At 36.3% G+C, this 26890-nt stretch overlaps 1 protein-coding gene across 3 annotated transcripts in view; it reads left to right on the top strand.

The window, feature by feature from the left end:
- GNAS (GNAS complex locus) overlaps nucleotides 1-26890 on the top strand; it is a 158251-nt gene that overhangs the window by 96364 nt on the left and 34997 nt on the right. For all 3 annotated transcript variants that reach the window (XM_054845056.1, XM_054845057.1, XM_054845058.1), the window contains exons 3-5: nucleotides 4342-4396; nucleotides 4479-4598; nucleotides 22716-22813. In XM_054845056.1, the coding sequence (XP_054701031.1) occupies nucleotides 4342-4396; nucleotides 4479-4598; nucleotides 22716-22813 (273 nt within the window). The remainder of the gene's footprint in view (nucleotides 1-4341; nucleotides 4397-4478; nucleotides 4599-22715; nucleotides 22814-26890) is intronic.

The raw sequence follows: 26890 nt of genomic DNA, 5'->3' as shown, positions 1-26890 counted from the left end.
AGTGCTATATTACCATGGCTATCTTTCCTTCTAAAGGAAAAAAATAAAATTTTATTACTGTTTTGCACTCTGCATGTTTCAGACTCTTTTCTAGCTATCTTATTGTGGGTTTGTAGGGTTTGAAGAAACATATCACTTCATTTCTGTTCATAAAATCTATCTTTTTCTGGAAAAAAAGTAGTAATATGCTACATTCTGATTTTAAACTAGGTAGTTCTTTGTGTTTGTCTCTTCAATCTTGTCCGAACTCTGCCTGTTGAACAGAACTTTGCAATAAGGCCAACGGCTTCTTAACCTGTCACAAGTGACCAAGAAATTCAAGCTTTTTTGCTTTCAGGAATTTAGATTAATGGCATAAAGGGGTTTCTTTTCTTTTTTATTTAATTCTTTACCATATTTTGTATTGACCATTCATTTCAGCACTGATTTTATTTTTTTTTTTTTTTTAACTTTACCTGTGAGATGTTTATACAGGATAAGCTGAATGCATGGTCCTCTGGAATGTTCTTTTTAAACTTTAAATATTTTTTTCCAAGTGATGGTTATTCATATTACCTGGAAGGTAAACCAGAAATTAACATTCAAATTAAATTAGTTTGCTTTCTGATAATTTGTTTGGTAATGTGTTCATTGCATAAGATTTGATAAAGTCTGACTAAAATTTTGCCATTTTAATAGAGAAGCTCAGCCACAGGTGGAGAAGTTCTTTACTGAATACTGATTAGGTTTGTTTTCAAGGAATATTTGATTTTCCTGACCTTTGTGTCATTCTGATTTCATGTTATTTGAATTAAAATGTCATCTTATTTATAGTACCTAAAATAGACTTTATTAGTTTTCCTGAAAGCCATGTGCAGCTTTGCTTTGGCCCATTTAAATATTGAAAACAGCAGGATTTGAGATTTTTCTTATAATCCTCAATTAATAGACTTTAATGCTTTGTTTGGCCTACCCTACACAGTCTAAGCAAAAGTTTTAAACAAGATTAAAAATATGACCTTATTAACCCATGGCATCTAAAGATACAGAACAGGCCTGCAGAGACATCAGTCGGTCGTTGGCCAGGATAGTGTGGTTGCCATTCCCCGTCTACTCCAGTCTGTTCCAGGGGAAAGTGTTTGGAGAGGCCAACTTTTTTTCTTTTTTAGTTTGGCCATCATGCCAGCACCTGGGAATAAGAAAGACAAAAGCAAGAATCTATTTCAAAGTTGAATATTCAGTCTTCGTGGAAAATAAAGTTCAGTTACTTTCAGAAATTTGAGGTGCAACCTGGCTGGGATTTCTCAAAACCATTTCTGGCAGAGCGAAGGGACAGCAGAAGTGAGGCTTAGCTTGTATTTACTGCACTCACTTAGTTCCCGAATAAAATGAGTTTCACCTTTCTTTTTTTGAAGAGAAGTTGCAGTTGTATGTAAGCTGTTGGATGGGCAATTGATGAACATGTTGAGTTCCAGAAGAATCAAGTATCTCATTGTCATGGAAAATTTATGCTTAGTAAACATTACAAAACAAAAAATGACATGATACCTTCATTACTGTGTAATAAGATTCCTTGTTTACCAGGCATGCTATAGGGCCATGGCAACAAAACCAGAAATAGGAACTATGAGTATTCTTGTTGTAAAGATGATGATGGTTAGCAAGCAGTTTGTTAATTGCTGCAGTTTTACATCACTGCATATTCATTATCACTTTGCAGTGCCACTAGTAATGTGAGGATCGGTGAAGAGGTGTAAATGTAGAAGTTTAACTGAAATCTATAATAAAAATAATGTGTTTTATTTTAAGATACGGAAGAGTCAGGTAAATATGCACTTAGGTAATGCTTTGAGACAGTTATCTGCAAGTGCTCCAGGGGAGAGGATGTAACTACAGTTCGCTTAAAAAAATAAATAAATAAATAAATAACCAAACCAGAAGCCTTTTTAAACTTCCATCTTTCTAATGATGTTCCAAAACAAAGCAAAATGACCGAATATTATTTCTGTACTTAATCCTTTAAAAATACTGGTATCTTGCTTCACTTTCAGCATATCAGTTGCCCTTTTGATCTCAACGGGACAGAATCTGGATACATGTTTATTAAGTTCAAGACCCAGCTAAAAATTGGAGGCAAAATCAAGCCAGACAAATTGCTTACACTGTCAGTGATAAACAGTTCCTGCTTTCATACCGTTATTTACATTTTTTTAATAAAGGAACATCATTTTTAAAAAAACAGAAAGTGGCTGATGTTTTTGCAACCATATGTGCACTAACTGAAAAATACAGTATTTGTACGCCGACTGTAAGTCTTGGTTTCTGGAATGGAGAGTTTCCTGAGACCTGGGGCAGTAGAAGGCATTGAAGATGGGAAGGAAGAGGGTGAAAAGGCCTCAGTTTTTCCTCTCTTTTCCTGTCTTATTTATTTTCCTTAGTTTAGTGCTTTTGGCCTTTCCTGGCTCACTGCCTTGTTCCCATCAGTGGTGCCAAATCCCTAAAACAAAAAACTGGTAGTCTTCAGGAATAAGGTAGTCTGTAGGTAGATCAAGAAGTCTAGGAAAACCAAGAGTTTACATCGGATTATTACTGATCATTTCATTTTCTTTCTGCATCAAGCTTCGCTGACCTTCCTCACCCTGACCCAAAGTTTTGAGAATATATGAGGAGCTGATGTTTAAGGGAAATTGTGTTGCTGTTTGGTAGAGTTCTGCTGCTGATTCAGACGGGTTCTCTGCACAGCAAAGTCATCGCAAATGAGATGATTTGATGCTGCTGTTTACTTTCCATCTGTAAGAGCAGCACTTACATTGCAATCATGTTTTCACAACTGTAGAATGTATAGTAAGATCCTGTACGTCTACATCTAAAAGGCAGCCTAACGTGTGGCTGACATGGTGGTGTTTTCCTTGACCCTGTCTTTTGCAAAAGTTGCGTTAATGTTTCATTTGATAACCAAAAGTCCCACCACTCTTGGAGGTCTGCGTCTGCCTTGTTGTTTAAGCAGTACTTTTTTTTTTCTGCTGTTCTTCTGCTTTCTTGATTGGTGAATATGGTTTCAGTTTCATTTTCGTTGTTGGTTGTGAATAATTATAGAAAGGAAAAAGTGATGAAAAGCATTTGCAATATGAGTACTTAATTAACTCAGTAAAATGAGGTTTTTCAAGCTGTGGTCTGTAAACTGAAAGTGTGAGCACTAATTTTTAAAGGGTAAAAAAAGAAACCGTACTGTTGGTGGATTCAAGTCTCTGGGATGCTGGGCTGGAAAATGTTAGTTTTCAAAATGAAAAATAGTAAAAATAGTATAAATATATATATAGTATAAATATTCAGATAATGCAAGCGTTCTTTTAAAACAGTTTGATGAAGATTAAAAGGTCACTTAGACAATTTAGGTGGGGTTTTTAGTAATTACATGGCTAGCTTGGCTTACCTCAAAGTAAAAATTTTATGTTGTGTATAGCAAGACATTAATAACATAAAAATTTTGGCATGGTGCATTACAATTAAGTTACAATTTACAGGCTTGATACTAGTAATACCTTTAGGATGCTAATTCCTGATTATACCAAATGTTTGATTGTGCATTTCGTTTGTTTGCGCTATTTAGCATTGAAAGTAACTATTGTTAGATTTGACATAAAATACAATACAAATGCAGTAAAGGCAATGGGTTACGCTCTACCTTGCTTGAGCCTGTCACGCCTCTTGATTTGGCTGCAGTTAATCCCAAATGAACGTGCTTATATACAACGTTCCAAATAGTTTTCTAGCCTACTCTTCTGCTTGTACTGAGGAGGTAATTTTACATATTTGGTTTAGCCCTTTATTATTTATTTTAGATTTTACGTCCAAACTGTTAGTTTGTATGTCTCTGTCAGGTTAAGTTCTCTGATCTTTTTCTCCTATGACATCATTTTTGTGCTTTAGGTTTTTTGTACTTCCAGGTTCTTTAATCTCCTTTCATTTGTTTCTACTTTCAGTAACTTACCCATTTTTTTCTCTGTTGGTTTCCAGTTTATGCTTTTCTAAATAATTTCCACATATGTCTAGTACTTTGCATTCAAACAAATCAAAATCTGTTTGATTTTGCAGAATGTCTTAGTCCCAGTCTGACTGCAGTTTTTATTTAAGCATAATTAGATATTGACTTTTGGATACAAATAGATGTTTACTGTTTAAGTAGAAAAATTATGACATACTTAATCAAGTCTATCTACAAAAGCGTTCGGTGACTGAGAGCGCTTTATTCAATATTAACAATACAGTTTCGATAGAATACCTTTCAAGTTCACGTTCTGTTTCAAAAAGATATTCTGCTTTTATGGCTTATAAATTTAATCATGTCTTTTTTTATTACAGGGAGAAGAAAATGAAAATTCAGGATATTAAAAACAATATTAAAGAAGCTATAGAGGTAAACTACAAGCTATTGTCTTTAACTATTCAAAGCTAGCTATTTAGACAGTCTCTGCAATATTTTTTTTTTTTCTTTGTAGACAATAGTGACAGCAATGGGCAATTTGGCACCTCCAGTTGAACTAGCCAATCCAGAGAACCAGTTTCGAATCGACTACATCTTAAATTTAGCTAACCAGATAGACTTTGATTTCCCACCGGTAAGTAAATAATTGGAATTGGCTGCAATCATGCTTTTTTGCAAATGATTATATTTCACTGCACTGTAGTAAATATTTACAAAAACAGTGAGCTGCTCTTTTGGGAGTTACTACAGTAGGTGTCTTCGGTCAGTGCTAATCAAATAAAGTATATAGTAATGCAGCTAGAATATTCAAGCTGATCCTTTGTGAACAGAGAGACCCTTGTCTCCTTTCTTGTGCTCCACTTAAATAATCAGCTACAGTCAAGATGGACAGTGCTGGCAGTACTGTTTGGATATTGTTGGGAATTGCCCTGCCCAAAAGGAGTGAAGATAGGCACAGCGCTCTTGTTGATGATTAGCTGGTATTTAGTGATACTGTATTTGTCTCTTTTGGAAGAATGGAAGAGTTTTCTTGCTGATTCAGACATGTTCTCAGACAGCTGTGTCAGCCAGACTTTCTGCAAAGGCTCCACACGCTACGTCCTTGCCCCAGCCCTTCCAGTCCTAGTTAATCATTCAAAACGCCAGCAGTCCCAGAGTAAATGCAGCAAGTGTAATTATTTGGTTGATGGTATAACTTTGTGCCCACTCACTGTGATTAACTTCTACTGTATCTCAACCAGGCTATTAGCAGAAGCCCATGAAAACACAGTTTGCAAACACTGAATTCTTAAACACAGAGAAGATATTTTTATTAATTACTGTGAAGTACCTTACACTTGCAGTAATACAGGAGTGTTTTGAAGCTTGTATTCTGTGCAGTGTTCCAGAGGGCTGAGGGTAGGAATTATGATGATGAATCAAAATCATAATCCATTCATGTCAGAATTTTGTTTCTACAGTAGTCAGTCCCAGGTGCTTGAAGGGAAAGCGCAAGTGCAAATAGTAGTAAGATGTGGGATAGTTTGCACCACAGCAAGGTTTTCGTAACTCTGATTTATAAACATTATTGAACAAGCTAGTTTGTGAAAACAGTGACAGTTACCCTTTGCAACTGTTGCCGCTTCTGGGAATTTCTCTGCTCTGGTCAGCCTGTATTAAAAGAAAAAACCAAACCACCAAAACCGCATACTTTGTGTACAAGGCAAAAGTCATATATGCTGTTGGCAGTTAGTTCGAAATACTGGAACTGTGATCTTCAAATCCAGTAATTCTCAATGTTCAGCAGGCACAGACAGGTGCATGGAGAGGGGAATGTATGATTCTTGTGTAGCACATAAAATGTTATATTAGTCATTTTATCTTAAAGAATCTTAAATAAATTAGAGATTTTGAGATTTTTAACTTGACATCTCTTTAATTTTGACACTTGTCAGTGTTATTCATAGGAATATTTGGTCCCTTGCTGGAGGATCTCTCCTGCTGGAGGGGTGCAAAAAAAATCATGCTTTGAAGATAGTTTTAGGAGAATTGTCAAGAGAAAAGACAGAGGCTCCTTACTCCACCCTGCGTGCTCTTGAACTGGCTGGGTGCCTGCAGCTCTCCTACTGCCTATTGTTTTGTGATAGTTCAGGTTGTGATCTGCAACAATGCTGTAACAAGTTCCTGTGACCTGTCTCGTACTGAAATACTTGATTTTCCTTGTCTCTTCTATTTCAGAGGGTTTTTTTTTCTTCCATTCACTTGGAATGCAGTGATTTTTATTTTTTTCTTTCTTTCCCCTGAAAGCAAGGGGTAATTGTGTAGTGGGACATGAATAGCCAAGTGTGTATGTGTTACATTAACTGTTTTTTATGTAAAAATCAATATTCAGTATGTATTACCTCTGGTAGGGTACATGGTTGCAAGCCCTCGATGTCTAAAGCAATAGAAATATACTTACCAGGTCCATAAATAATTTCAAATTCAGTGAAGAGTCTTTGATGTGTTGAGTGACACACAACTTCAGGAATAACAGTGCTTCAATAAAACTAGTTTTTCTTCTCTGAGCAAAGGTATTGTGTTAAATTTTTAAGCCCTGAGTCTACAGAGGTTTAGGCGTGTGCGTAACGTTGACTAGTGGCTATGATTAACTATTTCATATGTAAATGTTTGTAGGGTTGAGGTTTTAAACTGGATATACTTTAGCCACGAATTTTAAAGGAGTATTGTTGGCTCCCTCTGCCCTCATTGATTATATAAGCTAATATGTATTTGATTTCAGAGTTTATCTCAATGTAGATTATAGTCCTTTGGTACCTGAAAAACAGAACCTGCGTTTTAATTACGTATTTTAAATCAGTTTTAGGATCTAGAATGTCCCTAGATCCCACCTCTCAGTACATAGTATCAAAAATACACGATCCTTGGGTACCTCTATAAAAATAATTTTGACTTTGTTATAGATCAATTAAAAGTACTTTGAAGAAAAAAATAATTTTCTGCAAGTGGAAAGGATAGCATTATACTAGTTATGTTTTATATATAAGGATATCTTGATTATCTACTGTCTCCTCCAGTACTCTGGTGGGAGAATTTCATAAACTGGCAGCTAAACCTTTTTCAATTTACCATATTACTGTAGAAGAAGGGAGGGGAATTTTTAGCAATGTTAGCAGTATGTAATGCTCTCTGTTTTGAGTTGTAGAACTTGCTTTCTCTCTCTTCCATTTCCTTCATGGGGAATCATATTTCAGCTATTATGAAGACATACTTTCCTGGGTATAGTATTTGATGGTGCTCTTCTCTGCCATAGGAAGCGCACAAAGGTAGGGAGGAAGAACACTCACGTACCAGGGAGATATTCTTTGAGGGCTGTGAGTACTTAGCACCATACTCTTTTAAAACACAAGGCCGTTTTGCTTCTGTTTAAGTGCCCATTCATCTTTTCCTAAGTGTTAATTTAGCGAGCTCTCCAGAAGGCAGCGCACAGACATAACAAGTTTAGCACTAGGATTGTATAATTTCTTTTCCAACTGCAAGAGATCTTCTTTAGAACATAAGAGGCCTCATCCTTCTTCTGTACATGAAGGAGTAATTTAAATGAAGTTTAAAGTGCGCACCAAAATCTGTGTCTATCATTACCTGTTGTACAGGTAGGACTAGAATTCAGGTTTCTTAACAGCATGGTTCTGTGTAATGTGAAAGGCAGAGGAAAGTAAAGGAGGAATGTAGGAGGTGATGGTAGTATAGGGGTCTGGCTCTACATGTCTAGGATTTAAAGAGCAGCTTTTGTCTTCTGATATTCTAATTGTTTTCTTAGTCTATGTCTCCATCTGTTTGCTTTGCAGTTTTTGACTTACAGAAAATGTATGTCATTTGTGTAGAGCATATTGTATTGAATTAAAAAAACAACTTCAGTTAAAAATAATGTTGGTACAGTGCAATGCTAGATTAAACATTCCCTTCAAAACTGAAAAATTAGCATGTTGGAGGCTTATTAATTCAGCACACTTACTGAAAGGAATTCTGTCCACATAACCATGCTGATGATTTAAAGTATTGCAATATTTAGTAGATCAAATCTGTAGTTCCTTTTGTAGTCCTTCTGTGTTTTTTCACCATACTCTCTATACCATTGGTAAGAACCTGGAAGTTTCACTCTTACAGCTCATGGTCCAATGTGAGCAAAGTGAATTGGTAAAGGCTAGGAACGTAACCATGTTGAAACCCTGTGGAGAATGCTAATTAGTAATATTCTAGGCAAAACAACTGAGTACTAAGTTCATGTTTTTATGTGAAGTATTTTCTGCCTTAGCTCATTGTGGACTTCTAAAATAGCTTGAGGACATAATATCTCCATGGGTAATGGAGTGCTGTTCTGATTTAGTTTTGCAAAATGCTTTGCTGCTTTTGGGGATAAAATCAATCCGTATTATTATTAGGCTTATTGCACAGCCTTTTTTTTCTTAGAGCAGAGCAGAATGGAAATAAAAGAACTCTAATCAGGTCCATGTAATCTATTGTTAATATGAATAGTACTGATAAATATTGTGTGTAGTATTCTGTTTGCATCATTGGGAAAATATTCTTGCCAAAATAACGGGATATTAAATAACTAAGGCTTGCAAAAAACATCTAGCCCTTCTAGGTTGAATGAACACAGAGAATAACAGAGAGATCGTGCTTTCTGTGGAGAAGTATTGAAAGCAGAACTCTGTTTATTCTAAAACTCTACAGTACCAATTTTTTATGAAAGATTGTCACTTAAGCAGGACCATAGTCATTGCCTTTATTCAAATCAATTTTTTATCATGTGATTAAATTGTCACTGGCCAGCATGATGACTTTAAGCAAAGAAAAAGAAAGCTGAAGTAAGAAGACCTCCAAGTTAATAAAACTGAACTCAGATGAGAAAGCTGAAGCATTTAATTTTAATAATTGAGCTGATTGTGAATGCACATTAGTTAAAGCCTTAGAAGTGAAGTAGTATCTGGTACAGATCTGAAGGTACACATGTAGTTACTGGTGCTGCACTTGTGTTTTAAGATTATATCATAATATTTTTTAAAAAGAAGGAATTTGTAACTGCATTAGAAATTATAAAATTAACTCTGCTCATCATTGAGGCTCTCTAGTGAAACAAGTAGAAAATTTGCTTTGCTTGAACAGTTAATTCGAGATCCTGCCAGAGTTTGTGCTAGAACTGCTCTTTTAGTTACCTCACACTAGCTAAACTTTGTAGGAGTAAATTTTACTCTTTAATTTTCTGTTTAGCCAGATTAATACATGCTTTACAGGGACAATGTGATATATAAGAACAAAGACCTCACAAATCAAAATTTCAGGCTGCTTTTAGAACTATTCCATCAGTTAAAATGGAAGATAAAACTAAATGATGCTTGTAGTTGAGGCTTCCAAACGGCTTTTCTATCACTATTGTCCTTTGATGTATTTAGCTCACTTCAGGTAAAATGCAATTGTATGTGTATGTTTTCAATGTCAAAAAGCAACCCTGTAAGTGTTTTCGATAATTCTGACTGGCTGTATATCTGTTTCAAATATAGGGTGATGTTGGGTTAGCTGGGTTATAGAGGTGATATTTTTATTCCTGTTCTGCATACCAGACAGTGGTTAGGATATTTTCTCCATCCCCAGGACAAAGTATAATTGCAGCCTTTTTCTCATCCCTTTCTTTTTGCTCTTACTTTTAGAAGAGGAGAGGAAATGTTCTCGTTCTATGAACATTTCTCTTTACATGATCAACCAGTTTGAGCCAAGCTGCCAAATAAAACTGATTTATTTTGGGCTACAGTCCCTTTATAATTCTCTGGTTTTAATGAAATATTCAAAATAGCTGAACAGTATTTACAACTGCCTATTTTTAATTGATCTGAACTCAGCTGGGGAAGATGTGTCTTGAAAATACCATAACAGCTTCAGAAAGATGGTGTTTAAAGAGTAGTAGGATCAGAATATTAGCTACTGAAATGCAAAATAGCTGGGGAATCACTCCAGCCTATGGCTGTGTAGATCTAGGAAAACACATGTTTAGAAGAGATGCGATCATTTTTAGGATGTTGGTGAAATGGTCTGCAGGTTTTTTGGTCCCGGTTTATTTTTTATTACACTGCTCCATTGTAGTTATTTTGAATCTCCCACTACCAGTGCTGCTGAATGGTTTTATTATGGTTTCTGAGTCGTGTCTTTGAGGACGAGCTTTACCACATGCTGGCTTCAGTCTCAAAGCCAGCTTAGCATCCTCTCTGCCCACAGCCATCCCTTCCCTCTCCTCCACACCATGATGTGCCACCCTCCCTTGCACCAAAAAAACCTCCATTGGGTCCCCAGCGTAAATCAGACCATTGAACCGATCCAGGTTAAAAATAACCCTGGTAACCCTTACTCCTTCTCTCTTCTATTTTGGGGAGGTTATTTTTAACAGGGATCAGTTTTGAGGGCTAGTTTATGACATGGCCTGTAGGCAGTGTGGTACGAATGAGGTGGCACAAACTGTGTGATGCGTTAATGCACAGCAGGGTCAGAGGTGGGGGTAGGAGTCCTTAAAATGGTTTTGACACCAAAATCTGCAAGAAAATAACAAGAGAGTATAGTCTCAGTAAGAAAAGATGTGAACTGGGATCTCTTTGCTGCCAAAAGTGTTCCTTAATTATGTAGGCAACAGAACAAAATTATCTGTCCCTGTAGATAATCACCCTGATGTGTATAATGATAGATGTATTATTATTCCTGTCTAAATACATCACGAAAGAAGAGGAGAGCTGTGCTGGTTTGACAGCGTCTCTAGCTTTATAATGTAATGACAAACATATTCGCTCTAATGGGGGACATTTCCCATAAGGCTATCTTAAATGTCACAGATTTTAGGGTGGGGAAGTAGGCAAAGGTATACCCGTGGGAAGCTGGGGGATGGAGCCGGGTTTCTGGGGTGTCTGGATAATACTGTATGGAAGTTAGGTCCTATCACAGTGAGGAAATTCAAGTCCAGACTTGCTTTATTCTTTTGAGCAAGTCACTTCATTGTCCTCACTGTCTTTTTTTAATGCTACACGTATCTTGTAATCTCTAAAATAGTGATAATATATGTATCTTGGAGATGCATTTAAGCATCTTGAGGTGCAAAACTGGTAGAAAATATGGATACGTGAAGTATTTTTAACTCAGGAATGTTGATGATGTTAACAGAAAGGACTGGGGAGTACTACAGACAGTATCAGCAGAGTGACGTGATACTAGATCCTCTGAAATAATCTTTACTTACTCCTTTTTAAATCACCATTATCTTATCTATACAGAGCAGCTCCTTCTAAATGGACTTCCAAATAATCCAATTGAGTTTACCTGATTAGAGTTTAACAGGACTTAAATAAAGCTAGTTTTTCTATCCTTTAATAGCAGAAATAAATTCTTGAATACAGATTAATTAAAGAGTTCTTTTGAAGCCTTCTTGTAGTATAGGAACTCTGAGGTAGGCAGCCATTTGACTTCATTTCTGGTTTTCATAATTAAAACATGTATAACTAGTAATTATTTGCAAATCAGTCTCCTGAAACCTCTGATTTTTGTCCACATGGGTAGATGCCTGATAGGAATGTTTTCTTCTTATGAATGAATAGCAATATCTAACAAATTCTGACATGGCTAGCCTATTTATTGGAAGTGATTTTTTTTTTTTAATTTCGGCTTCAGTCTGCAGTACCTTAAGTTTTAGTTAGGCTGTGAACTAGCATATTGCATCATACTAAGAAATATTATGTTAACACAAAGCTTTTTTCATGAATAACTGAAAGGAAAATATATTGAGTATGAGCATAAAGTAGCATCTGATTTATTTGGTGACTGGACATTATTTTGAGAAGTAAAAGCAAATCCTATTACAAAACTTAGGTTTTAGGTTCCCAAGCAAATTCCCGGTGGCCATCTTTCTTGACAGCAGCTGTCACAGTAGTTGTTACCTGGAATGGCAAGCTCTTGGATGTGCAGGAATTCCCGGTGGTCCCACGTGGCTGCTGTAGCTGTGCTGGGAGCAGCTGCGTCCGGCGCATGGTGGAGAGGCTCCCGCACTCCGGGATGCGCACGCTGTCACGCGGGGTGTCTCTGTCCCTTAGCAGCTGGTAGGTGAATTCAGTGCAAACCGCTTTCAATTTTACTGGTCCTGTTTCTTTTGGTCCATGAAACAATAAAGTCTTTGGGATTTCTGTAGGAGCATGCATAACTTGTGCAAAGCTTTTTTTATTTACAGAGGAGAACTTGATTTTTTTTTTAAAAAGTACTTCTTTGGTAAAATATATAATTAGACAGCGTGTGCATATATAGTAAATAAACTTTAATATGGAAGTTCTTTCTTTTTACACCTAAGTGTAAAGCTATTTAAATTAAGTAAAAAATACTTATGCTCTATATGTTTTGACTGCTGAAGTTTTCCAGAAATCAAAGCACTGACTAGCAACCTGGGCTTTTTTTGAAGTAAAAAACCCCACATTTGTAGCATCTTGTAGAAAAATTAATCACTGGAGTCCATTTAGTTTGCTATACCATTCCGTAATTTGACATTAGACATTAAAAACAGGTTAGTTTCATATTAAAACTGGAAAAAAGAAAAAATATCCCTGGAAAGTACAAACTCATTGCCTCCAGAATGCTGTGATGACTGGAAACAATCACTTAATTCACCAGCTGCATTAAAAAAAGCTTCTTTTTAAAAAATGTATTTTGATAAGCCTTTAATTTTGCTATGCTTCATGCATCCAGCTAGAATTACTTATTAAATAAAGTTAGTATGCTGGTTTTCTTCATTTAGATGGGATGTTAATTTCCATCTAAAACAAAGGTCCTGGGCAGAAAGAAAATGTGAATAAGAAAGTGGTGAAGAAATAAAGTAAAAATAATTTTAAAACATACTAAGTTATAAAATTGCTTACATCCATTTATACAATATCCATCTGTTTAGCAAAACTAACATACCCAGACTATATGTATCTGGAAATGAATGTATTTAATGGATGCCAACTAATGAGCATGAAGCTTTGAGAAATACCAATTTAAATATTATGCACAGTAGGTTTGATTTTGATAATTTAAGTCAGCAGTTCATATTTTTACTTTATATTAAAGTTTGGTTTATTTTGCTGTCTAGTAATGAAGGTTGTGTGTTTTTGGTGATTTGTCTGCTTCTCCCTCTTTTCCTCAAATGCAGGTTAAGTCCCCTAGTTTTCACCTTAGTTTAGAGTTTCTTTTCTTCTCGAATTTTAATTTGTTGGAAAAAGCTTGAGAATCCGTTTTTTGAAGAAAGTAGAAAGCTATCAGCTATTGGCATCTCTGTAGGAGGAATTTCATCAATTGTTAAGCCTGTATTCAGTAAAATTACATACATATTTAGGTCAGTCTTTCAGAAGAACAGTAATATTACAGTACCTGAACTTTAAATATAGACTACATAATGGGTACATGTATATTTAAAAAAAGAAAAAGGAAAAAAAAAGACTTCTGTGAAGAGAAATGAGATGAAATGTAAGAGCTAAGCAGCTTTACTAATTAGCATTGCTTTTCTATAGAGTGATTAGTCTCTTGATTTGTTTGCTGCAGTACTTCTTGCTACACCTGATTCGATTCTTAAATGTGACAGAATCTGCAGGAACAACTCTTGTCCAACCTTCTGCTAATCCAGATTTTATTGCCAGTAACAGCAATTTCTGACTGCACTGAAAATGGGGATGATATTACTTATGCTTCAGTTTGTTACATGCAATAAAATAAAACTTACTCTGTGCGTGAAGATAATTTTGTCTAGAAAATTAAAATATGCCCTTTGAATTCTGCAGTGCTTTCACTGAGGTGTTCACATAGTTCTGTTGAAATCCCATGAAGTATTTCCTTTAATTGGAGAATCTATAGTCCAGGACTTTAGACAATGACATTATCTGCGCATCCTTTCTGTAGTGCAGTTGTTTCTATAGTACAAAAAAGACTTGTACCCTAGATTTTGCTTTATTATTAATTTATTTGATGAGCATTTGAAGTTATCGCTAATGCTTTATTCTGCACTTGTATTTTTATCCAGTAAATTCCCACTATACCATATTTATAGGTTCATAAGTTCATGTTTAGAAATTCATTTGAAGAAATCATGACTTAATTTCTCTTGATACATCTTCTTTGTTTTCCTCAGAGCAGTCTTAAAGAACAAGAACAGATAATTCAATTTATGTTGAAATAGAAGAGCTGTCAGCTGAATTAAACAGGAAATAGGCATAAATTTAATTTAGAAATTCTTAAGCATTTTCTGGTTTTAATCACAGTAAGAGACTATCACAAAATATTGGTGTACGCATAGATGAAATAAAATTTTACCTGTGAGCCTGCCTGATATTGCAGTGGCTTGAGAAGAGTTTCTCTGAGAGGCTGTATGAACACTAAGCAACATGCTAATGTGCCGGTTGCCCTGTGGACATGGTTTTTGGGCGTACAACAAACAGTGCCTTTGGGCATAAAAATTCTATAATGTACAAAGACTTGGAAATGTGATGGTAAACATGCTCCTAAAAAAAAATCATGATTGGTATTTTAATTTCATTTACATCATGTCAGATGAGTAAAGGATGAACTTGGATGAGCATCAAAGTAGCTAAACAGAAAAAAAATGAAAAATTTGGTGATCTATTTTACATTTTAATCCTGTGGAATACTCTTTGCTCCTTCTACACATGTCCCTCAGTGCTAAATTTAAAGTTGTTTTTCATTATTCCAGCACCAAATACAATATATTGAAGTATGTGCAAAGTTACCTTTTACATGCAGCCATCCGTGACTTCCCAACAGCGAGATTTTTACATGGAACAGAGCAACAAGGAGCGTGCTGTTGGTTTATGAAATTATGACGGAATTTAAAAAACATGTCAGATCCCAAATCTTGAGAAAGATCCACAAGCACAGGCCTTTTCCCTTGTCAGACTCGAATGGAAGTTGGCAAGAGCTCATGTGGGAATGAAGGTGTGTGGATGAACAGGTATTTGCTTGTGTGTTTGCTGCGTGCGTGATTCCAAGCTTTGATCCTGCCGCAGACCTGCTGTGCCCGTAGCTGGCTGGGGCTGTTAAGGGCGTCGCGTTTTCTAAATGCAAGCGTCTCCTCTGGTAGAGTCCTGCTGTTCAGAGACCCAGCAGGTTGTCACGGTTTTCAGCTTGCCTTTGGAGAGTACATGACATTTCTTCAGTGTTCCAGTAAAATTGAACATTTCTTAAGCTCCCAGGAAACTGGGTAGCTTTTTACTGTTAAAAAAATCCCAGCAAATAAACAGAACTTTAATTAATCTATTGTAAGTACATGTGAGCTTGATTTATTCATGTAGACTGTATTGTGACTCTATGAATACTTTTATGAATACAGATTCTGCTTCTTCAAAAAGATGATGATTAGTGATCTGTCCGTGGGATTTGTCTGCATTTAGAACGAGGAGGAGCTATTTTATCTTTTACCCTTTTCTGTTGGAGGACGTTTCTGGCAAAAACAGGCTTTTGGTTTCCAACCTGAAAGGGGCTGGCAAAGTTGCTGTAGTTCAGCCCGTTATTTGAAATGGGATTTGTTCATAGCACTGCATAAGGTAGTAAGATCATTTGATTTGACTGTTTGTTTTAAGTTTGTTATATATTACTTGCACAAAAAGCAACTAAATTATGAAGTATGAAAGACATTTTCCAAACCCTAAGTGAAGGCTCAAAGGAAATTTCTGAGTTTTATTAAACCTTCCTTCTTAGCCAGAGGTCTACAAGAATAGCTGATGGTTGAAGTGCCCCTATTACCACTCTCTGCTGCCCCAGGAGAGAGCTGGAATGGTAGAGAAGACTTGTTTGTGAATCTTTCATGCTTTCAGTAAGTTTAATCCATTAATTAATTGCCTTCTTTCCGTGTATGAGTATACTCTGAAAAAGCAGAGGAACATTGATTACTCTGTTTAAAATTGCAGAGGAATCTTGACGAAATGGGGAGTAGGGTCAGCATCTGCCAACTTCCATCTTAGTGCTCTCACCAAAAGGGAGTTCTTCCTCTCTAATGAGCATGATATGCTTTAAATAGGAGTTGTGTGAAAGGATCAAATCTGAGCAGTGGTCTAGTATCAACAGATTACACTTCTGTGGCGATTAAACTTCTTGTGAAAGTAGAAATAAAAGAGAAGGAGCATGATATTATGCCAGCGAGGCCTTTTAACCAAAGGCACTTTGTAGATGATGGGTATGGAATTGTGTGTTGGCGCATTTCTCAAATACTGTGGTGTTTTGAAACTCTTAACAAAGGGGAAAAATGGAAGTTCAAACTTCACAGGAGTTTCTTAAATAAAATTCCCTTCCTGTTGTCCATTCCTTGCAGCCACATCCAGTTTCATTTACCCTACTACAAATGTGAAGATACCATAAGCAGAAACCTGAAATATTTCAGCATCATACTTCTTTTCCAAGCATGAAAAACTATAGATAATGAGACTGAATCCTTGCTGAAAATATTTCTGACTCGGTTATGGGAAGTGCTGAGTACTCTGGCCTCTCCCAAAGAGTTTTGTATTCAGCTCTGGACACATGCCAGTAACTGGAGAATATCTTCAATTATTTGTAGGTATGCGTTTCCTTTGTGATATCATCGGCGTATTTTCCCTAAAATAGCAAGCAATAATTAACACTTGTTCACACCATTAGGAATGCAGATGTTTCCCTATTCAAGTAAGTGGCTTATTAAACTGTCTGATTTGACAAATTTAACACATTCTCGTATCCCTGTCCAAGCCCAGGGAGAATGACAAGATACCATCAGTTTCCTTCTCCAAGTGGCCTTACAGTCAGTAGTAATCGCTTGATTTCAGATGTGAGCAATGAGAAATAAATCCATTTGTCGTGTATTTACTTATCCTGGAAGGAGAAGATCAACTTGTGCAGTTTGTCTTGGAGTGCACCGTGCTGCCCTGCCATCCTGTGACCTTGTCTTGTTCTAATGCGGTTCGTTAGTGGAATGCGGCAGAACTGCCTGACTGTCATGAAAGTAAAGTTCATGTGCCCCCACCTTGCTGAGTAGGTTTGTAAAGGGGTTTGAAACCAATGGTCAATGTTATTTTTAAAAGCTGAACATGTTGGGAAGCAAATGTCCTCCAAGATACAATTTTACAGTTAGAAGTTGGTTTGGTTTGACCTTTAATCATTAGGTTTGTAAGTGGATGACCTATTTAAAACTCTTATTATGAAATGTGCAACCCCATGGGACAGTGAACTTTGCCCAGGAATTGAATCCCAGTTTTAACCACAACATTGTGTAATGGTTGTACACACCTTTTAGTAGGTAAGGTGGTTTTTTCAATGGCATTGACTTTTGCTGGAATTAGTAAATAAGCTGTTCTAATGACAGATCCACCCTATATTATATTTCACAAAGAAAAGGTGATGTTGCATGTCCGTGCTAAGGTTCCTGTGAACATGGTGTCATAGTGGCAAGAACTGTGCCAATGTTTTTCCCTGCCAAATCCAAATGCCTATAAAACATTGCTTCATAAACATTTTTTAAAAGCCTCTTGAGTATTTATATATCTGGAGGGAACAAAACCTTGTAGACAGTATGTCCAGTTTTTCTCTTTCATTTTCTACTAATATTTTATCCTTTTAGAATGCCTCTCAAAAGCTGATCTTGGTTCCTTTATTTTTTCCCAGGCCTGGAGTTTGTCTCTTGAGGATTATTTGTTTTAACAATCAAAATGCTCAACCTCCAAGTTCTTTAACACTTTCTCTGGTTTGACTTTTAATAAAACCCCTATTTACCTGCTGCCATGTATTCAACTTGCTGAAATTTTCTAATACAAGTAGGTTTTTAACTTGATTACTGCATTGCCCCTTTTCTAATCCAGAATTGTGTAATCAGGATCTTTCTGGAACAAAGTACTGTTTTCCAAGCATCCCTTTTACATGATGATTTCTGCTGATGTGTTTTTTCTCTGAGGGTCTGCATAGATTCCTGTAAGTGAATCCAAGCAACTTACAATGAGTCAATAGGCAACATTTGTATTGGGAAACTTTCAGCAGGTGGTGAAAGTGTTGTCTAATAAATAAAACATTAATACTGAAATACATATATTTTCACATAAATACGACTTTCTAAGTATTGTGGTGGTGTGGTATGATGAGAGATGAGGCTTCCTCACCATCAGCAAGTCATGTCCTTGATACTTCAGTTATCTAAGTAAGACCAGAGGACGTTTACCCAGGCAGTGGATTTTCTCTGAGGTGGTTTTTTTAATAGTTTCACAGAAGCGTAGCCTGTTAGGGATTGTGCCCGGAATTCAAACTATGCCCCTGCCCAGCCCAAACACATTCAAAGTCAAGCCCTGTTTGTTCTGTTCAGATTTGTGTTATGTTGGCATCGTTGTCCCTCAGTGTTCTATACAAGGATTTCTCCCTCTTTAGGGTTATGTTAGCACTTTGAAAAGTGTAAAGTCTGGTTTGTTGGTAAATAAATGCTACAATCTTGACATAATTCTTAGGAAGAATTCACTTCTTGCCTTCCTTGGCGATGCCATGCTGTCATCACTTATGTTGACTTTTGTTGCTTTACACAGCTTCAGCTATAGTTTAAACAGGATCTTGGGTGTGTATTGTGTAACTGCAGCGGGTTTTTTTAATGGAAAATGACATAACTTGAATATTTTTTTCAGTTTTTAAGTATGCATAGGGCAAGCATGGATAATGTGACCATACTTTGTAAATACTATGGATCGTTTGGAACCTAACCTTTAAATCCTGTTTATTGTGGAATGTCATCCCAAACCAAATTGTTATTTAGTATTATTTGTTTATTTTAGCTGTTTTGTTAGGAGTTCCATTTTATAGTGCAAGAGAAACCTGTGTTGATGCTGCTGTAGAGTCTGTTATACTAGAATGTGCCAGCAAATGAATCAGTGTTATGGAAACAAGAACCAGACATGTAAGGACTAGTTTTCTGGCTATTTCTTTTCAGGAAATTTGCCTGCTACTTTTGGTTAATTTGTTTCCTAACTCATTATTTTTAGAGATCTCATACAAATTAGACCTATTTAACTCGAAAAAAAGAACCCCCTGTTGCTAACTTGATTTTTCTAGTGACCTCTGAAGCCCCTGTTTTACCTAAATACATAACAAATCTTGTGGTTTTACTTGCCTTCCCTGAGTGTAGCCCCGGGCTACATTCCATGACTCAAATGGGATGTTGAGGATTTCTTATGTTATTCTTTTTCTTAAATATTATTTCAGAATTGTGGTTAGTGTAGGTGTATTGGGGAGGAGGGAGAATCTGTTTTTTTGCAACTAGCTACTATGTCTTAATTCCAAAATCAGTCACTAGTGTAAACAGGCTTCTAATAAAGCAAGAATGGAACTCCGTAAGACTGGTTCCAACTTTTCTTTGGTGAACTTCCCTAGTTTACAGTGGTTTAAGCTGGGTTAGCACTAGTCCCAAAATGTGTGAAGATATATTTAATAAGACCTAAAGATAAAGGGTTGTTTATTAATAAAAGGCCTTCACTATTGGCTGTCACAAGTCATGTAGTTCAGTTTTAAAAACAAAATGAAAACAAACAACAAAGACCGAAAGAAACACAAAGAACCCCCCACAAAAAGCCCCACTGTGTCTTAGTATTATAATCTATTACTCATTACTTGTTGTAGATCCTGATTTTGAAATGCCAATAAAAAGTTCAAAGAATGTGGACTTAAATTCTTTTTCCATCCCACATGGACAGTTAATAACCATATTGAAAAGATTGCATAAGTATTGCTGGTTAGAGTTCAGATTAGCAGGACAGACTTAAAGGCAGTATTAAGTATTTTATTGCTAATTTGGCCTAACAAGACACAAACATTGATCGTTATCCCATTATTGTAATCCACATATTTTCTTAGAACTTAAGAACTGCCCTTAAAACACAGGGAGGACTCTTCTGAACACTATGTAACTGCTCTGTTAAACTAAATCCTAGGCTTTTTATTACCAATGTGTTTATGCTACGGCCAGGAACTGGATTTACTTTTCATCCCATTTTAAGAGTCTGATTGCAGAAACTACTCCAAATGTTTCTCCACAAGGTATGATGGAGTTCATAAATTGTTTGAAATAATTGCTTTATATCCGTTCCCTACCAGAATGCCATAGTTGTAGGGAGAAACAGTAGTGAGGAAGGACTTTTGGGTCTCATTTTTGTGGCAGAGTTTTACTGTGCTGTGACTTTTTTTTTTTCATCAAGGCACTGCCTCTTTTCACTTTAAATGTACATTCGTAGGTGATGAAGAATCTTTATGTTTTATTGCATTTTCTGTAAACTTATCTCTGCCTAGTTACTTGTTTACTTACTGTAATGCAGAATGAAGTGAGTATTTTGGGGTAAATTTGGAGATAACGGGCTTGGCAGATGCTGACCCCAGTTTACAGGAGATGTCTGTTTCAGAACTCTATCTCTGCCAAATAGTTCAATTAACTTACACCAGACTTCAGAGAGTTATCTTGATTAGATGGGAAATTTAAATGGTGTGTGTCCATTTGAATCGGCTGCTGTTTCAGCAAAAAAACTCGTACAATTGGCAATTCAATTTTTCAATTTACCAGCTTTGTAGTAATAAGTTGAGTGAGTCATAAGATGTTCTGTATTAGACTACTGCTACTTTAAAAAATAAATGTATAAAGCCATGCCAAAATGAGTTTGATTCAAATGCAGTGAGATTCCAGATAATTCTCTCTCCTTTACATTCTCTTCCTACTCCTTTTTGCTTTGGAAAGATATTTTCCTCACTGTGCTGTGATATAGTTAAAGATTGAAGGTAATTGACAGTCCCCCAACTGCCAAAAAATTGGAATCCTTCAAAATGAAAGCATGCAATGAACATAATTCCGGCAGTAGGAGAAGGAAAACCGAGGACTGGAATTGAGATTTTGATCCATCTTTTACTTCCTCTAACAGTAAATGGTTGTACAATTACTAATTGTATGGTTATGGTACAACTAATGGTTGTACAAATACTAAAAATCAAGTAAAATCTTCTTATCCACTTATTAAAGAAATTTAACTGGTCTTTTTGTTCATGAAGAGTTCATAAAAGCAGGGAACAAAGTGAAAAGATACATCTAATACTATGCATAAACTTTATAATCTCTTTAAAAGCAATTAGAAGGAAAAAATACCACAGAGTTTTTTAGATGTGTGGTATGCATTTACTATCGTTTGTGTGTATGTGCAGCTAGTGAATATTCAATAGCAATAAAAGCGAAATCAAATTTACGTTTGATAGGCTGTTTCCATCATTGGTATTCACAATTGTATGATCACACAATCACATTTGCATCTTATACCTGCCAAAAAGAGGATGGTTTGAAAATCTGCATCACTAAATTTAAGATGCCACTATGCATCTTTAAGATGCCATTTAAAGCATCTACTGTTCTGGCATAGTTCAGGTGTTAGTTAACAGTCTGGTAGAAAAGTGATTTTTTCTTTATTTTTTAATTTATTTTTTTAAAAAAAGATATTTTCAAGTGAAGCCTTGGAAGTCACATTTGGATGTGGCCCCTTTCTTTGTACTGCACTGATAGTAAAAGAATGCGAGAGACTGATATCCCAAGATATCCAAAGCTAAGTTAATCGAGGAACCTTGAAGCACTGAAATGGTTATTTAAAATAATACATTCTTTTTCTTCAAAATATTTCTCCTGTAAAGAGAGGGGGTGGGAGGAGAAAAAGAATATATACAGCAGCTATTTTAAAGGTCATGTTCTGTCCTCGATGCAAAAAGCTGATTGGAATAAGTTACCTGAGCCACTTAAAATAGGAATAAAAGTGTTTAGTCCAAACCACTTTAAAGGCTCTGAGAGATAGCCAAGAAAGGTCCACAGTTGTTGGTAACAGTAATGCCCACAGTGGTGCGTGTAGTTAAGTCACTAGGCTGCTGCTGTTCTTTCTAATTAAATTCCAAGTTCCTAGATTGATAGCCAGAAATACAATTATATGTTGCACACACCTCTGTTGGAGCCAAAGTGCATCTTCTGTGTGCAGAAAGGAATGGGCTTCTGGTTGTGTTTTGTATTGCGTTGCTGGTTCAGCAAAACTGAAGCATTGCATTTTTGGCTGTCTGCTTTCGTATCTTGGCTTATAATTTCCAAGGTTGACACAAGCAAAACTGACCTAGCTTTGTATCACTGTATTTCTTATGTGGTTCAATATCCTTTTACACTGTAAAATAATAAATTCTGGACATACTTCAAGTAAGACACAGTTAAGTAAGATACAGATGTCTCTATAGTCCCCGAAGATCCTCACTAACTTGGAAAGTCAAGTAAAGCCCAATCATTTGCAACCTTTATGGAAGAATTAACTGAGTAGTGGTGTTTCACTGAAGAAAGGAAAAAAAATATCTTGACAGCCAAATAAATACAACATGCAGTGGAATCATGACTTAAATACCAAATAGTATTGACTGTTGAAAATGCCAACAGATTTGTCATTAATGGAAAGTTAACCCTTCTTTCAGTGTATAGTTGGACTCAATCAAAGTGATCGAGAAGCAGCTCTTTGTGTTACAAAATGTTAAAGTCAAAACAACTAAGAAAGCCAGCTGAACTTGTAGTCAGGTTCTAAAAAATGTTTAAAGTCTTTTGTTAAATATGCTACCATTTACTGTTCATTACAGTGGTAACGTTATGTTACTGTTTGCTGATTCTCTTAATATATAATCCATTTTGCTAATATTATTTTTACTTTTTCAGGAGTTTTATGAACATACAAAAACACTTTGGCAAGACGAAGGTGTGAAAGCCTGCTATGAGAGATCTAATGAATATCAGCTGATTGATTGTGCACAGTAGTGAGTATTGTTTCTGTTCTATTCTACTGTATATTGACTGCGATATACAAATTTTTTGTTGAATGTTAATGACAGTGATTTGGATGGTCCTGATGCTTACTTTTCCTTACCTTGGAAAAGGAGTGTATGCTACATAGCGAATTCGTGGTAATCAGCCATTCAGAGAGGTAAGGAAAAACTGGCATTCAGTCAGACAGTATCAACCTTGCATATGCTTTCAAATGGTCTTAACGCAGGCTGACACCTTAATGCAAAGGACAATTGTTTTGTCTCAAGACCAAATTTCCTGCTTCTTCCACTTAGACCAGTTCCCTTCAAATGACAGCTTTGGATACTGGAGCAAGTTTTAGTAAGTTGGAAAGTACATGAGTGTGAAATATGCCCACGTCTGTAGCTTTTGGGTTTAGTGCAGTTTATTTATCTGAAAACAAAGAGCATACAGCAACAATCATGGGCAGCAGCCTGTGATCAGTCACCAAGACTTCTGCTTGTGTGCCTTCACGCACATATCTGAAAGTGATTCATTCTCCTCTGCTATTTATACCACTGTGATAATTAATATTGTCATGAGAGACTGCTGCATCTTTGCAGTTATTTAGCACATATAGCAATATAGTATGGTTCAGAATTTCTTATGGCAAGATGTTTGTGATAATTGTGACCATTCTTGGTATTTTTGTTGTGTATACTCAAGAACTGTAGGACTTAAATTTGGAATATTAATGCTTAAAACTCTACTTTGTTAGTTTATACTCTCTGCTTCCGGAGAAGCTGAAATAAGGTTTAGTGGTCAAGGAAATGCAAGTTTTTCAATTCACATGTTGATGGACAACTGCAGTTTTTCTACTACTGCATCTCTTAAAAAACATTTGATGAAATAAAATTTGTAAGGTTCGTTTGGGGGGGGGGGGTGTTGTTTAGGTAGACTTAAAGGTAAATCAACAATTAGCTCCGTTTGAAAAGAGACCAGGGAGATAATTTTACTATGACTTGCACTGCTCCAGGACTTTAGGAGTCTCTTTGAAGTTCTGCCATTGTTTCTAGTGTGAATTTGTTTGATGTGTAGCGATGTCTTTTGCATTAGGTGACTAATGTTTGATCATTTGGCATGGATCTTTTTGCAAGTTCAGTTGCTACAAAATAAAAAAATAGTACGAGATTTTCATTTTCTGTCAACTGTTCAGTAAATTTTGTCTTTCTAGTGTAAAGCTGATAGAAATGGGGAAAACCTAGTTTTGTTTCTGGTAGCGTTTGGTTATCTGTTTGTTTCTGGTTAGTGTTCGTTAATAGTCAGCTTCTATGGTGGGAAGAAGTAAGTATTGTTCAGTGTTAAGGAGGTTTTGTGCTGCCCTTTGTTGGAAGAGGAACAAATTTTGTTCTGCCCTGAATGCACAGAAGAAAGCTAAAATTCTTATCATCCCTGATTGCTGGACATTGACTTTTTCACAGGTCAGCAAGGCGAATGAATGGCCTTCATGATGGTTTTACCATCCTGCTCCATCTAGTGGAACACTTAGTTCTACATCATGGCCTGTTGAGACAAAAATAAACCTTGTACATTGCTGATAAATTACAGATTATGTTTTTTTCTAAGGTACCATTGCTGTCTTCTTCTAAAAATATTTCATAATTCTAATATTTATGCAATTTGATGATAAAGTATATGACATTATTTTCTTGCAGAAGGAGCTTTCTAATTGTTAGTTTTGGTTTTCTTTTCCTTTCTGGCATTTTTGATTGTGCAGTGGCATTGTTTTTAATAACAGAATATGCAAAGTAAGAGTTTTTTAATGGCAAAAAGTTTGCTTGGAGGTTAGTGTCACTTTGAAATTCTGAACTTGTTTTTATCATATTAAATTTTCAAGGGACCTGACAAAAATTACTTCTGTAAAATCTGATGTGATTGATGCCTTGAAATTAACCTGGTGAGCACACTGTAAAAAAAAAGTAGCAAAGGCAAAATCTAAAATGTAGCTGAGACTTATCAAGTGGAGATTATTTTAATTTGAATGTGCAAGCTACAGTCATTAGTTAAAAGAGAAAGTTGAGCAAACTGTGTTGGAGTTGTCAGTTCTTTCAGAGAAGAGTCTTGGGTTTGAAACACTTTCCTCTTTTGAAGTCCCTGTTTAAGACAAGAAAGGCATACTTAAAATGGAAGGCAGAAAAGTGGCTTTTCTCTTTCAAGATCAATCGAGCTTCCAAAAATCCCTTCTTGCTCTTGAAAGTTGAATAAATTCTTAAATATTAATGGATTCTTTGCTTGGTGAATTACTTGAAAATTCTAAACAATATTTCTTGTTCACAAAAAATTATCTTTTTACAGTTGTCTATAAAATTTTTAATTTTTTTTTTAAACTGTCATTTTTTGAAATGTGAATTGCTTAGTGTAAAGTTTGTCTTGGTATGGGCTCATTTAACATTCTGCATTTTTAAAAAACAGTTTTTTCACTCGTGGAAGTGACATGGTTATATATAGGAAGCTTTGCAAGGAGATTCTGCTGAATGTTTAAAAATCAATTTTGTCTGTCTTTTAGCAGGGAACAGTGAGGAGTGTATCTCTTACAGGGCTTTGTTTGGCTTTAAGAAATGTTAGTATCAAAATGAAATTCATTTCTGCTTCTTCCAAACCCGCATGAAATGTGTGCGGAGCTTCTGGGGACTGGCAGGAGTCCTTTCCCTCCTCTCATTTCCACCTTTTGTTAATGGGGTGATGGTGGCGGTGAGCTACTGGGACAGCCATGAGGACTTACCTACTTCCCTTCCGTTCAACATTGCTGCTTTTACAATTCTGCTTTTCATGGATAAAAACTGGTTCTCCGTGTAAGCAGCTTAGCTGTAGGCCAACAGAAGGTCCTTTCAGTGTTAGGGCCAGTATGGCATAGCTGCAGGATGCTGGAGCATCTTGGAAGGAAAGATGGTGGGGAGATGGAGGTTTAAATTCTTGCAGAGTTTGTGCTGAGGAAAGAAGGGAACTAGCTCTCCTAGGTGAACAAAGGGGAAGGACACTCTTTTGCTTCTTGTCCTTTCCCAGGAAAGTGGGAACGAATGCAATTCTCAATCCAATGTGTTGCGTCTGCCTTAGAGAGTCTGGCAATGGGTTTTTTCACCTGCTCCTGAGCAGTAACTTAAAGGACAATACTTTCTGCTGACGGGCTACAATTTTTCAGTGTCTCCCCGTAAGAAGTTAACGTTGATACATGCTTTTATCATTGCTCCACCAAGTTCCTCATTGCATTGGCTCAGAAAAGATGACTTCAACGAAAGCCACAGGTACCGTCCTGGCTTTCCATTTAACTGCAGTTGTGATCTTTGGAGGTGTGAAGCTGGAAGGCCCGGCCAGTGACTTCATCTGCTGGAGAGCCCTTCTGCTGTCCTGCCCTTTATCCTCACACTCACTGGCTAAACGAAAATGTCACTTCGGAGGAACCCTGTTCATTTTGAAAGAGTAGCTGCCTCTGCTCATCATGAGCTTTACTGTACTTCCTGCCCAGGCATATTTTGCAGTCTTGAGAGGCAGGGAAAGGAAAGGAGGCTGTTTCCCTTTTCTTAACTGGACTTACTAAGTAGGTAATTTCAATTCTGCTTTTAGAACAACATGGTCTGCAAGGTTGTCGCCAGTTTCTATCCAAAAGGAATGTATTTTAGCTGTGAGGAGGTGGCATTATCTAAGAGGAGACCAAATTTCATTGCTCTTGCATCTCATGGGGATGTATACAGAAGAGAACGAATGTTTGTACGGAAGCTGCCATGTGATACTGCTCTTGCCTAATAATAAACAGAAGAATGCAGGAGTGTCTAGAATATAGAAAACCCCGAACGGTGATAAATAAATGATTTACCATCCTTCATATTTCTTCCCTGAAGGCACAGGATTGCATTTTATTCAGAATATATACCTTAATATTAAGAATATAGGAGCCATTTCCACTGTAATGTGCCAAGACCTGTTTATCAAATATATGCCTTCTGTCAAATATAAACAAACATGATCTCTTTGAAGTGCTGTTGTTGTTAATACTTGTACCTCAGTTTTCATTTGAGGACCTCTGTTCTTGAAGCCTCACAAATACACAGCAG

The sequence above is a fragment of the Grus americana genome, chromosome 17, assembly GCF_028858705.1.
Source record: "Grus americana isolate bGruAme1 chromosome 17, bGruAme1.mat, whole genome shotgun sequence".
Lineage (NCBI taxonomy): Eukaryota > Metazoa > Chordata > Aves > Gruiformes > Gruidae > Grus > Grus americana.
Note: the sequence above shows the minus strand (reverse complement) of the source record. Positions and strands in the feature narration are given on the sequence as shown.